The sequence below is a fragment of the Populus nigra genome, chromosome 3, assembly GCF_951802175.1.
Source record: "Populus nigra chromosome 3, ddPopNigr1.1, whole genome shotgun sequence".
Taxonomy (NCBI): Eukaryota; Viridiplantae; Streptophyta; class Magnoliopsida; order Malpighiales; family Salicaceae; genus Populus; species Populus nigra.
In genome coordinates this window covers 2,619,213-2,632,637 of record NC_084854.1, presented here as the reverse complement: position 1 = coordinate 2,632,637, position 13,425 = coordinate 2,619,213, and the positions used below count along the sequence as shown (strand labels likewise).

Genomic DNA, 13,425 nt, shown 5'->3' with positions numbered 1-13,425 from the left:
TTACAAGATGTTTGATATTTTTGGTTGAGTTGTTTTTTAAAGTAATTTTTATTTAGATATATTTAGATATATTTTTTATATTAATATATTAAAATAATTTGAAAATATAAAAATAATTTAAAATAAAAAATAAATTTTAAAAAAACATAAATAATCTGGCTCTACAGGTTAAAACATGGACAGAAACAAAAATCAAATCAAATATCCTAGATAAATATAGGGAATCAAACGGTCCAAAAATCACACGTACACCTCCATCTTGTGGAAAAATCTATCCAGATCCAATTATTAAATTTCTTTAAAGTACTTCCATTTTCCGAGAAAATGCCGTAATTTTCTCATCAACCGAGAATTCTTTTTTTTTAAAAAAAGGAGAAAGAAAACGAACTCTCCACCAAAATAATTGAAAACCATTGCACTGCCTGTTGTTTATTTTGCTTTCACTCTCGAAAAGAGAAAAAAGACCAGACATTAACATCATCAACCAACACAAGGGACTTCCTTCCTTTAGATCTCTCTCCCCACTAAAACCTCACATTTCATGTCTGCAGCTATCATCGTTACATGAATCTCTCTAAAAATGAGGTAAATCATCAATGAATGCGATCATTCTTTGATTTACTCAAAAACCCAGTTTTGTTTTTATTTGCCAAGATCTGACCTTTCACCAAAAATATACCTTAAAGTTTCAAACTTTTCACCTCTTAATAACAACCCTCAAAGCTTTAGAAATGGATCTACTCACATTCTCTCAAAACCCTTTTGATCCATGACCAAAATCTAGCGGAAATACTAGCCTTTCTTTGTAAATCTACTTATTTACAAAACATACCCTTCAATGGCCGTGCTGTGGTAGCGAATTTGTTAGGATTTTGTGTTGCGTGGCTTAAAGTTTCTTTTTATAATGTTGAGGCAAATCTTAAGTAAGCTCCCGAAAAAATCTTCAAAAACTGACTCAGCTGAGTCTACTCGGCTTGAATCGCCATTAACTCAGCAGAGATCCAATGGCTCAACTGCAGGTTTGGGGAAATCATCCAGTGGCCCGAAAAGAACTTCTTCTGTTGTGTTTCCAGCTAGTGTGGTTGCTGGGATTGAGCCACTTGTGCCCTTCAAAGATGTGCCTAATGCAGAGAAGATGAATCTCTTTGTGAGCAAAGTAAGCCTTTGCTGTGTAACTTTTGATTTCAGCGACCCAAGTAAGAACACGCTTGAAAGGGATGTGAAGAGGCAAGCTTTACTTGAACTAGTTGATTTTGTGGCTTCTGGGTCTATGAGATTTAGTGAACCTGCCATTTTAGCTATGTGTAGAATGTGTGCTGTTAATTTGTTTAGGGTGTTTCCGCCGTATTATAGGTCCAATTTGAGTAGTGTTGGCGAGAATGATGATAACGATGACCCAATGTTCGATCCTGCATGGCCACACTTGCAAATTGTGTATGATTTGTTGCTTAGATTTATCAATTCTACTTGCTTAGATGCTAAAGTGGCAAAGAAGTACATAGACCATTCGTTTATATTGAGACTGCTTGATTTGTTTGACACGGAGGATCCGAGAGAAAGGGATTGTTTAAAGACTATATTGCATAGGTCTTATGGGAAGTTCATGGTGCACAGGCCTTTTATTCGAAAGTCTCTGAGCAATATATTTTATCGGTTTGTGTTTGAGACCGAGAAGCATAATGGGATTGCGGAGTTGTTGGAGATTTTTGGGAGTATAATTAGCGGGTTTGCCTTGCCCTTGAAAGAGGAGCACAAGATTTTCTTGTGGAGGGTCTTGATTCCTCTGCATAAGCCGAAGTCTGTGGGGGTTTACTTTCAGCAGTTGTCGTATTGCGTGTTACAATTTATTGAGAAGGAACCCAGGTTGGCCAGTGTGGTAATAAAGGGGATACTGAAATACTGGCCAATAACTAATAGCCAGAAGGAGGTAATGTTCCTGGGCGAGTTGGAAGAGATTCTGGAAGCAATTAGCATGGTGGAGTTCCAGAAGGTCATGGTTCCATTGTTCTGGCGGATTGGATGCTGCATTAATAGTTTCCACTTCCAGGTACTTACCATTTGCCCTGCCCTTGAGGTTTAGTATGGTTTGCTGGTTCTTTTTCCTGTGATATAATGCTTTAAAATGTCATAATCTGTTAAAACTGAAATGAACTCTTGAAGTGTGAACTAATGCTATGCTTCAGGAGATGTCTCCTGATCTGGCATTGACTACTATTTGTGATTTTTCTGGGTTGATGTCATAATGTATGCATGTATGATTTGTTATGCTAGCTTAGGAGCTTTGACCATGAGATGCTGAATGTAATTTTCACTTTATCATGTTCTATGAGTGTTAGGAACCCTATGGACACAGCACCAAGTTCAGATACTAATTCATTTTGTGTTTGATATGGCACCAAGTTTTATTTGAGTAAATCTTAGTTTTGGAATTTTTAGAATTGGGTTGGTGGTCAGCATGACAGTAGAATGACCATAAGCTTTTCACATCCCAGGGCTTCTTGGGGCTCTTTAGGGAGATGAGGCAGTACTTCAGAGTGATGATATTAGCACTCCTATTTACAATAGCACTCTCCTTCTCTCTCTCCATTTCTTACCATCCCCCCTATTAAAAGTGGAGTGCTATTATAAACAAATGCAATGCTAACTCAGTCTTCCCTTTTGGGCTTCAATGTCATTCAGTTCATAAGAAATTACATACTCTGCATCTTGTTTGAATGCCCTGTGAATAGAAATTTTCTTGAAATGCAAGCTTTGGACTCAATTTGAGTTTCTAATGCCATGTACAGGAGTGAAACAGGGTAGGATAGAAAGTGAGTAGATACAAAGCAAAAGGAAAAAAGTTGTATTTTCTTTCTCTTGTTTGTTTGAAGTGAAAATAAGAGGGAAAGATAATGGAAAGAAAGTAACTTTTCCTTGTTTGGAAACCAAATAAATAAGGTGAAAATATTCACAAGCAATTTTTAGTCAATGTTGAAGAAGTAATTTACTTTTCAATAAAAAATTCTCCTTTCACTTTCTCTCTTTTGGAGAAAACGTGTTTCGTGGGCCATGAGGAAAAAATTTCTCCTCGTAATCACTTGCCTCTATTATCTTTCTCCTTCCCAGACAAGGGAATATACCTTTCTTGTGTACATTTCTTCCTCTCATTTTTTTTTTGGGTTTTGAGAGTATAAGAACAGGGAAGGAAGAACGTTTCACTCCTTTGTTTGGGAGATGGAAGAAAATGGAACAGTTAAACGAGGATAAAACTTTCCCTTTGGGCCCATAAAACCCACTCTCCCCCATTAAGGGAGAGGATGAGTGGAAAATTTTGTTCAAAGAATTAAATTGACAAATTTACTCTTGATTGTAAGTACAATACTTTGATCACATGAAAAGCAAAGGATGTTATAGTAAATTTAATCCCAGCATTTACCTTCCCTCCTTTCTCCTCATTTCAACAAAGGAAAGTAGCTTTTTCTCTTTTCATTCCTCTCACTCAGAAGATAAGGACAGCCATTTTCCTTCATGTTTTGGTTCCCCAAATCTTCTTTGAACTCCCCCAAACCAAGCATAAGTGTTTCAAGAGCAATATCTCCTCCGCATTCCATAACAATGGACCTTTTCTTTTTGGTTTTAGCAGCCCTTCCTCAGTTTACTTTGATCGGTCATGTATAAATCTCTAATAGGCATCATAAGACTGGTAGTGGCTACTTTGATACTTAAATTTTTTCACTCAGACTTAATTTAGAGCGAAATTACAAACATGCAGCCTCTTCCAATAGAATTTTATGTCTTCACCTGGGAGGATTTTTTCTAGCGTTGTTTAAGGTATAATTGAACGGGCGAGAGAATCCAGCTATTTTGCGTGAAGTTTATTTGGCTAAGGTCAGGAGTGGGTACAGGGGCTCATTTGTTATCTTCAAATTTCTAAGGAAATTCCTCCTTTTCCTATCCTTGTTCATTAGCCAGTGTATTGGGTCTAAAGCTAAGCTATGTACTTTGGTTGGGGAATGTGCTTCAGAAGTGGAAATACCCAGTTCGGAGGATTTAGTTTGTTTTGCTGGAGACCAGAGAACTGGTTTTTTTAGTCGTCTCGCCTTGATTGTTTCTGACTGCTGAGTGGCCTCCTCGAATACGAAATTTTTAGTTGAGCTCTCCCTTTTTTCAAAAGCAGAACATAGCTTTGATTATTGCCATGCTTCTTGTTGATCCCCTCGAAACCCTCCTCACTTGGACTCTTTATAATGTTGGTTTATTCCAGTGCTTTTATGACGTGTCATGGGATAGTCCTATAATGGTTCCTCAACTTTGCCATCTTGCACCAAACTTTGAGCCATGGATACAACTTCTTGAGTTATGATGATCATTTGCTGCGCTGAGATAAATTCCTGGTTTCATCTTCACCGTTTGTTTTGTTTCAGGTGGCTGAAAGAGCCCTCTTCTTATGGAACAATGACCAAATCATCAACTTGATTGCTCACAACAGGCTTGTGATTCTGCCCATCATATTTCCAGCGTTAGAGAAGAATGCTCATAACCACTGGAACCCAGGAGTGCTCAATTTAACTCTAAACATCAGAAAAATGTTCTCAGAGATGGATGACGCATTGTACTTGGCCTGCCTTGATCAATTGAAGGAGGATGAAGAAAAGCTAAGCTTATTGGCTGAGCAGCGGAAGGAAGCATGGCAGCGGCTGGAGTATGCAGCCAGTCTCAAGCCAATGACCGGAAACACAGCCGTTTTGGTTACTCCTCTGGCAACCTCAATGGCCTGTTAAGTGCCATATTTAGACACGTGTTAGTTATCCTGGGCTACTGTTCTTTTCGTTTCCTCCATTGATGGTGGTGTGCTTGGAAAGCCACGAAAAGAAAATGTAATGGAAGTTGTTGTTCTAGTAGTTTGGGTTGTAGGATTCTTTTTTGGATAGTCCTGTGACAGCCAGTTATTGTAACTTGTGTTGATCCTGTATTCTCTCTTTCTACTGTATGGAATATTAGTCATTGCTTCCTTGGTAAAGGTTATGAAGGAATGACCATGCAGTGGTTTATACAATTTTCCGTCGCCTTATTTACTCCACCATCTCATTCTGCCCAGTGCTCACCACAAAAAGAAAAAGAAAACCTTCTGATACATTGAATAACTGAATTTTCCAAGAAAAATAAAATAAAAATAATTTTTTTTAACATAAGCATGTATATTATATATATTTAAAAAAAAACAATTTAAAAAACAATTTGAAAAGTAAAAATAAGTTGGATCGCAGAAACAAACACTTGTTTTACTGCGTGGGCACCATTTTCAAGCCTCTTTGCATTACTGGCCTTGCAGTAAATGAACCACTGGCCTCTGTTGCCTCCCACCTCGTTGCCATGGTAGAAGAACATAGTCGGTGTTCACAGGACGTCTTCACGGTTCAAAGCTTAAATTTCTTCATAACATAGAGGGTCAAGAAAGTTCACATTGTAATCATTCAATATAAGCAAATACAAGACCATAGCAGTCCAGAGCTTGATTTTTATTTTTTTGATAAAAAAAATAATCAGTGCAAAACAGATATTCCAATATGAAAAATTATTATTTCCTTTTTTTTTTTTTTCTAGTTTTTTTTTTCTGTGATTCACAAGGTTTAAATACAACATAAGTTGAAATAACTACATTTCTCATTGCTAATTAGCAATCTATTGGATAACCTAGGTGCGGTTAAAGCTTCCTATTGACTAGGAAGTTGTGCAATTATTCCACCCAAGGCATATAAATTACCTCATCGAGTGTGTTATGCTACCGACCACTGATTACAACAACTGACTTTGGACTGGAAGCACCGGAACAAGATTAGATCTTACAACAACGATAGACAAATGCAAACTTTTGATTGAATTAAACTCTATGATTAGAATCGATATCACCCTCAAAGTGTCGAATCAGAGTGCTGTGCTTGTTAATGCAGGACCAGTTTTTCTTCGTCTTCAGAAAAGCGATGAAACTCGTCGCACTGAGGTCAATGTTGCTACAGATTTGAACTGTCAATATGATAATCATTTGTGAGAATGACACGAACTGGAAATGTGAAACTCAAAATTTTGCAGGCATACAACTCTATTTGGTAATGCAGTTCAACTTGCTTTAAATGTTTTTTGCTGGAAAAAACATCAAATTAATATTTTTTTTACATGTTTTATGATTTTTTTGATATGTTGATATCAGAAATAAAAAAAATTCTAAAAAAACATTATTTTAAAATATTTTCAATTAAAAATATTTTTACAAAAACACACTACACTGCATTACCAAACACAAACGAAAAATCATAGAAACTGCCTTGTATATTTTGAAAATAGTAAAACTCTTTGTTGGTTTGATTCAAATAATTTCAAAACATGCCTAACACTACTTGGGAATTGAAAGGACTAGCAACGCATTCATTCTTATGTGCATTAGACAGCATGGACATACTATCAGCTCAAACCCCTCCAGATAGTATGTGTTTTTTACCTTCTGTTGTCTATATTTGTCGCGTATAGCATTTAGGCAACAACCATTGGTGTTCAGCTGCAAATCTTCCAGAGCAAGTACTGTAGTTTTCAGTTCTGATGCTGTGTATCTAGTGTAGTGCTCAAGAGTTGAGTTCTGAAAAAAGTACACAGAAGCATCCTCTTCAGCCATTCCTTTAATGAACGGGAAATAAAAAAGAATAAATACTCAAATCAAACTCAAAGAGGCAGAAAAGGGCAGACCCATGGATGATCTGACTGATTGAGTGTCCATCGGGCAAGAAAAACAGCGGATGCAGCTACGAGGGAAGGTAAGAACTTTAGGAAGTTGTACTCAACAAGAGTCAACTCTGCCAAATAATTTGCCAAGAACACCAGTTCGACACAAGGAACCTATATCAGAGTAATTACAGGTCTCTGAGTAGATATGTTTAGTTAAATTCCAAGAAAATATGCAATGTACAATGGCCAACATTTTAAAATACCTTGCAAGAAGCTTGTGCTGCTTGAATGAATCTCCTGAAAAATAAAAAATGGAATAAGAAGGATGAGTAAATTTGTTATTGATGACATCATACCGGTAACATATAGGTAAAAGATGTTCAATATTACACCTCAGGAATGTTTTCGTGGTAGGAACTGATAACTGAAAGTACAAGAAATTCAGGACCTGACTCTCCATTTTCAGAACCTGCCATAATATTGTGTTAGAAGCCTTGTATATCCACTGAAACTCTATTTCAAGGGAGGAATCAAGCATAGTTTTTAAGAATGCATCACAAACCAGCATGCTAAGTGAAGGCACCAGAATTGGAATGGAGATGCAAATTGGCTGACAGAAAGACCTCGGATAACGGTAGTTTATTTTCCGCAAATGCTTTTGGAAGAAATCATTGACAGGGAGAATGAAGAGTAACGATTTCAGCAAGAGCAAGGCTCGCTAAAGCTCGAGCGCAGGGCTTTTTTGCGGAATTTAATCTTTCTTAGAATTGGAATCGAGAAGTTCCATATGACAAAGATTTGAAGTAAAAGCAAACAAAATTTTACTACAATATGAAAAGATTGAGGTAAAGAAATCAATCGACTCCATCCTAGTTTATAATCAGCTACCAATAAGATTTTTTTTTCTCTAAAAGAATTTATAACGTTATAGTAAGGAAGAAAATAACTGTAACTCCAGTTATTTGGATCAGGTCAGCCAGTTAGGTGCTCAAATGCTAAGATGCTCTTGGGAACTACCTCTCAGCCATACCATTCATTAAACTGTGAGACTTGCATAATTTGAAGTGCACAGCCATGGGAAAACAGAGACAAGGCTGACTAATATGTCGCCGGGACTACTAAGATTGAGAAGTGAGTGACGAAGCATAAAAATATAGAGCCCAATTCATAATGATGTTTGGATTCCAAGGAGCATACCTCTCCTCTTGTGTAAGTATTGTCAGTGATGAAGCAAAACCCTTCCACTCTTGGCGGAATAATTTCTTCATACTTACTGCCATCATAAATGAAAAGTGCATAATGGAATCAATGACTAAAGTGGGAAAATACACATGACATGCAATTCTTACTGTGAAATGCATTCAAGCTGTTTCTAATACATAAACCAGCGTATTCTATCTAAATGTCAAGCGAACATTAAACTTACGAGGCAATTAACATGCAAGTAACACCAAGCAGTTGGAGTCTTTGTTTTTCAATATAGTTCTGTGAGAGGAATCGATCAATGAGATTGACAGTGAGGTAAAGAGTATCTGGAACCAACGTATATTCTTCAGAAACCTGAGAAAACTCATATAGATTATCAATAGTATACGCATTCAACATTAATACTAATAAAGGGACCTAAATATCACTCAAGTATTGAGGTGCTCTTAAAAAATAAAGTGAACGGGATACTAATGTTTCAACTTCTGGTCAATTCAAGATCAAGATTCTGTCTCTGTCTAAAATCCTAACAAATCGAGTTTTCATAATTATTTAGGAGTTCTATGTCCAACAAAACAAACGAACATGCATTCAATAAAAATATGGAAGCTAGAAAATACTTGAGGTTTTCATAGTGAAACGAAGTCTTAAAAGATAAAATTTAAGGTGTTCTCCCACAATAAGCCCGTATCTCCTAATCAACTTTGTAGTCTTTGGTCTTAAACTTTCTATCTTGGGAAAAAGAACATCAAGTTAGGAAACAACCAAAAGAACAGAGATGGGAAACGTGGAAAAGGAAAAGGAACCATCAAACCAATTTGTTTTGATACCTTCCAATTATTTGAAAGGAAAAATTCCAAGGCAAAGTGAGACCATCAAAGTTAACAAGATACCTTCCAATTTAACAGTTCAAAAAGTATCCATTTTAGTAGAGAAGAAAAACTGGAAATTAGTATATTTTCACTTTCTATGAACAGAGGCATTTCTTTTCCTTATCTTTTGAAAAAGTAAATATGCTGCATTTATTTTAAAGCATATGCCTGCGACAGCTCTTATTATTAAATCTATATAACTGACTATACTAACCTCGACAAGCCAGTCAATCAGAATTCCTCGCATTCCTGGACTGATATCGCGCTGCAACTTTTCCATGTAATCAACTGAAGGTCTTAGGTCAAGCTGGGGTACAAGAAATATTAAAAAGTCAGCACCAAATATGGTGATGATAGCCAAGGAACATGCAAGTTACTATTTCTTCCTTTCTTAAGCCCCAGCTAAAGTTCAATTCTTATTTCAAAACTCAAGTAATGAAACTGTTGTTAGATGCCAAGTACTTCTAAAAAAAATGAAAGCCTTCATGTTGCCTTAATACCAAAATAGAGAACACTGGCATTGGATAATAGCTTTATTTCAAAACTCAAGTAATGAAACTGTTGTTTGTTGCTAAGTACTTCTAAAAAAACGAAAGCCTTCATGTTGCCTTAATACCAAAATAGAGAACACTGGCATTGGATAATAGCTTTCACAAGAATCCTACCATATCAAATTATGCCAAGTTGTACTCAGTAGGGATGATAGTTTTCATCAATAGAACGAACAGCTTTAATTTCACATTAAGATTGATCAAATAACAACAATATCTGTGATGTGAGATAGCAGTTTCTGGATATAAAAGTTCATAATAAATTATTTCAAATGCTTCTAGACGTAACAACTGCAGCACAAACCTCCTTCACACGTATATTGTTATATATATGAGGGGCATACAAGCTGCAGAACTGAGGGTCTTTTATGTTTAAATCAATATCCACTACGCTTGCACCACTTGAGGCATCCAGTTTTTTTGAAATCTCGTTTACTTCTGCACAAATTCAACTAAAAATGTTTAACTATGGGTAGTCTACTAAGTATTATAACAGCAATGTCCCAAAAAAGAAAAGCTATTCAATCGCCTTTACACATCAACAATTGCATCTTAAAAATAAATTCAACTCCATATTAATGAATTGAAACTGAAGTCCCTTTCTGGTTAATTAAACCATAAATGATGTCATATAACTGGTTGGTTTTATTTTGGTAGATGATTGAGGACAATGCTTATACCCAAATCATAATACAACACTGACCTTTCTTTAGAGGGCTTTCAACTCCAGAAAATTTTGTGGAAACTGGTATTAGAAGCATCGGATCTGCTACACCACCTTCTCCTGTGCCATGACACAAACTATCTTGTTTTACTTCTAACTTTGCTGGTGAAGTAAAATTTTGTGCTTCTCCCATTCTTATTTTTGACAGCTCTTCAGCTAACTTTTCTTTTACATCCTCCTGAACCGGTGAAATTTTCATAGAGATACGAGCAGCCACCTCTGCATTTGTTTTCGGAGGACATTTTCTAGCCAGTTTACTAGTCTGTCAACCAGCCATGTCAGCAGAGAATAGTCTTTCACTTAGTGAGTTTCAAAAACAAAAAAAAATTGCAACTAGTGAATAACTACAGATGAAAGTAAATTCCCTACACAAATGTCATATAATAAAGAAATTTATGCTATAATTACAAATTTTGAAGACTGAGATACAAGCAAGAGAATTGCATACATGTTGTTTAGTTGCATGGATGCAGTTTTGATGAGAATTCTCACAAAAGATGTTGCTCACATCTTTAAGCACTGCCCTTCTCTTATGCTTAAAGCCAGCAATCGAGTTCGAAGCAGATTTATTCTCATCTGATGCTGCTCTTTTGGTCTTTGCTCTAAGAGGATGCCTCTGCTCCTGCTTGAAGGAGGGTTTTGAGGCAGGATATATTCCTACCGAAGCCCCCAAGGCTTTAGCACGTGCCCGTGTAATTCGAGTAGCGGGCTCTTCAAGTTTGGCAGTAGTTGCATTTTCTTTGTTCATCTTTGCTTGCTTCGTGGAAGCGCAATACGTGATTTCAAACTGAAATGCTATTCATTGAACCTGAAATTCCAATGCCAGTTTGATGTCAGATAAGAAGCAAATTCCAAAAGCAGCTAAAAAATAAAAGCACATTGATCAACATAGCAACAATTTGGCCATAATGCTGCAAGATCATTTATTAAGTTGAGCATAAGTAATCATAGCAGAGGGCACCGGATTTAATAGCCAGTAATAAAATCTTTTTGTCGAAAATCTAGGGTTCAAGATCACAAAAAAGCAAGGGCAACACCATAGAACAATCAAAGGAATGAAATATAAACAGGTTGATGCTACGATGATCTGAGATATTAAGTATAAGCTCGTATTCACGGAACAAGTCCACTTGAATTACACTTTCAGCTCAAAAAGGTTAAATGTTTCAAAGACATCGAAAGTGGAACAAATTCATGCTTATTTTGAGATTATATATCCAGGCTTAGGTGCATTGTCCAAAGGAAATAGTACTGTTTCAAACCTCATGGAAAAACCTGTAAATAGTTTCATTTCAAGTTGACAAAAGTTCTGTCAAAAGAAATCCAATTTCAGGCATATAAACTCAACCAAAAATCCGTTTCAAGTTACGGTACTCTCTTCTTCCTTAATTCTTTCTCCAAAAGTTCACACGATAGTCATAAAAAAATCTACGTATCTGCACTATTACGCTTCAAAATGTTTCGTACCATTACACCAATTTTCGGATAAAAAAATCAATCAAAACTCTATAAGTTTGAACTCATTCTCACAACTTAGATTAAGATTAATGTTATTTGTCCCGAAATATCCATCTCCGGATAATATCAACCACTGACGGCTTGGATTCAACCAGGCAGCTCTGCAAGGCACCAACAACCGTAACACCAACTGAATATTTCGGCACGAATAGCATTACTCCATGGCCCATCGACTAGGTGAATTCAACCTCGCTCAAAAGTTTTAACATAATGTCCTTAAACTTACCTTCCATTAGCTTATGAACAGAAACAAGCAAAAATTTTTTTTGCTACGGTTTTAACCTCCATCAGGTAGCTGTAAAAACCGAATAAATAAGATATTTTCTTATTCACGCATTTTCACTGTAACTAAACAGACACATTTCAAAATATTGAGCTAAGATCCTACTGTTTATTAAAAGATCTTAGCATTGACAACACAACAGAAAGATAATAAAACTAAATTAAGTGAGAAAAAAACTCTTATCCTATTAAAACTTAATCCATTACAGCATCAAATGCCTCAAAACTCAATATATATATATATATATATATATATATATATATATATATATATATATATATATATATATATATATATATAACACAAACGCTTCAAATTATCTTTTCTAAGCACAAATTTCTCAACAAAGCCGCTCAAAAATCGAGAAAATTGCAAACGCATAAAGAAAAAGCAACAATGAGTTTCAAAAATCCAGAAAATTTCAAAACAGAGTCGTTTTTAGAGAAACGAAGCAGTAAAACGCAAAAATGGTTGAAATTAGAGTATGCTTCACGGATCTACAGAGACAAACACGAGACGCCATGCAGTTTCGGAGAAAGAAAATCTGTAGCTCTTATCGATCCAACAGCAACGTGTCAATCACTGGTGGTGTGTAGAGCTTAAGAAAAAAAAAACAGAGAAGAAACAGAGAGAGAGAAGGATGAGAGAGCCTACCATGTGCTTGGTAGCTCCAAGGAGACCTAAAAGTGATGGTCTCTAGAGAGCTCTCTCGGAAAAGAAAGAAGGAAAAAGAGAGAGGGGGGGAGAGAGAGAGAGAGGGTTTTTGTTTTAAAAGAGAGTGAGCGAGCGAGCGAGCGAGAGAGTGAGGTTTTGTGCGGTGTTGTTTGGTGATATGATTAATTAGGAGAGAGTGATAACTGCTGCGTGAGCGGGACGGGGTCACAGTTTAAACTTCTCAAACAAATTGTTATTTCCACTCCTTTTTGCTATTTCCAGATCACTTTTTTTAGGTGGCAAAGGCAAATTCCCATGTCACTGTGCATTTGTGATTTTCGTGATCCGAATCCCAATTTGATAACTACTGACTTGTAAGAGTAAAAGTATTTTGATCATTCAATTTTTTTAAAAATAATATATTTTTTTAAAAAAATTATTCTTAATAAAAAAACATATCTAAATCAACCAGTTTTTATTAAATTAATATTTTTTCTATTTTAACTTTGAATTTAGTGACATTAAACTCCAAAGAAATGTATAATTCTCCTAATCAATTCATAGGTATTTAAGATTGTGATACATAATGTTTTTTAAAATAACTTTTTAATATGAAATATATTAAAATAAATATTTTTTTATTTTTTATTTTTAATATCAATATATTAAAATTATCATAAAATATTAAAAAAATATAAATTTAGTATTTTTTCCAAGTTAAGCACATAATTATTTTTATATATATAAAAAGAGAGATTATACTTATATATAAAAGCACATAATTTTGTATTTTAAAAAAAAACGGCTGGGTGGATGAGAATGTGGGATAGAAGATTTAGACCTAATCATGAGGTCATTTGAATCTTAATGAGGATTAATATCGTTTTATTAATCGATAGTTATTTTCCAACAAAAAAAAAA

The 13,425-nt window shown here is 35.5% G+C and overlaps 2 protein-coding genes across 2 annotated transcripts; one reads left to right on the top strand and one right to left on the bottom strand.

The window, feature by feature from the left end:
- Positions 1-355: 355 nt before the first annotated feature.
- Positions 356-5,035, top strand: LOC133689697 (serine/threonine protein phosphatase 2A 57 kDa regulatory subunit B' kappa isoform-like). The gene is made up of 2 exons (XM_062109688.1): positions 356-2,047; positions 4,404-5,035. Exons 1-2 carry the CDS (start codon positions 905-907, stop codon positions 4,758-4,760), a joined length of 1,500 nt encoding a protein of 499 aa, XP_061965672.1. The 5' UTR covers positions 356-904; the 3' UTR covers positions 4,761-5,035.
- A 502-nt stretch (positions 5,036-5,537) lies between these two features.
- On the bottom strand, positions 5,538-12,628 carry LOC133689021 (cyclin-A2-2-like). The gene is made up of 12 exons (XM_062108723.1): positions 12,505-12,628; positions 10,498-10,857; positions 10,029-10,311; positions 9,630-9,763; positions 8,989-9,081; positions 8,123-8,256; positions 7,894-7,969; positions 7,089-7,165; positions 6,960-6,993; positions 6,718-6,867; positions 6,476-6,610; positions 5,538-6,003 (listed from the first exon to the last, which is right to left on the bottom strand). Exons 2-12 carry the CDS (start codon positions 10,795-10,797, stop codon positions 5,950-5,952), a joined length of 1,470 nt encoding a protein of 489 aa, XP_061964707.1. The 5' UTR covers positions 10,798-10,857; positions 12,505-12,628; the 3' UTR covers positions 5,538-5,949.
- Between the last annotated feature and the right edge of the window lie 797 nt (positions 12,629-13,425).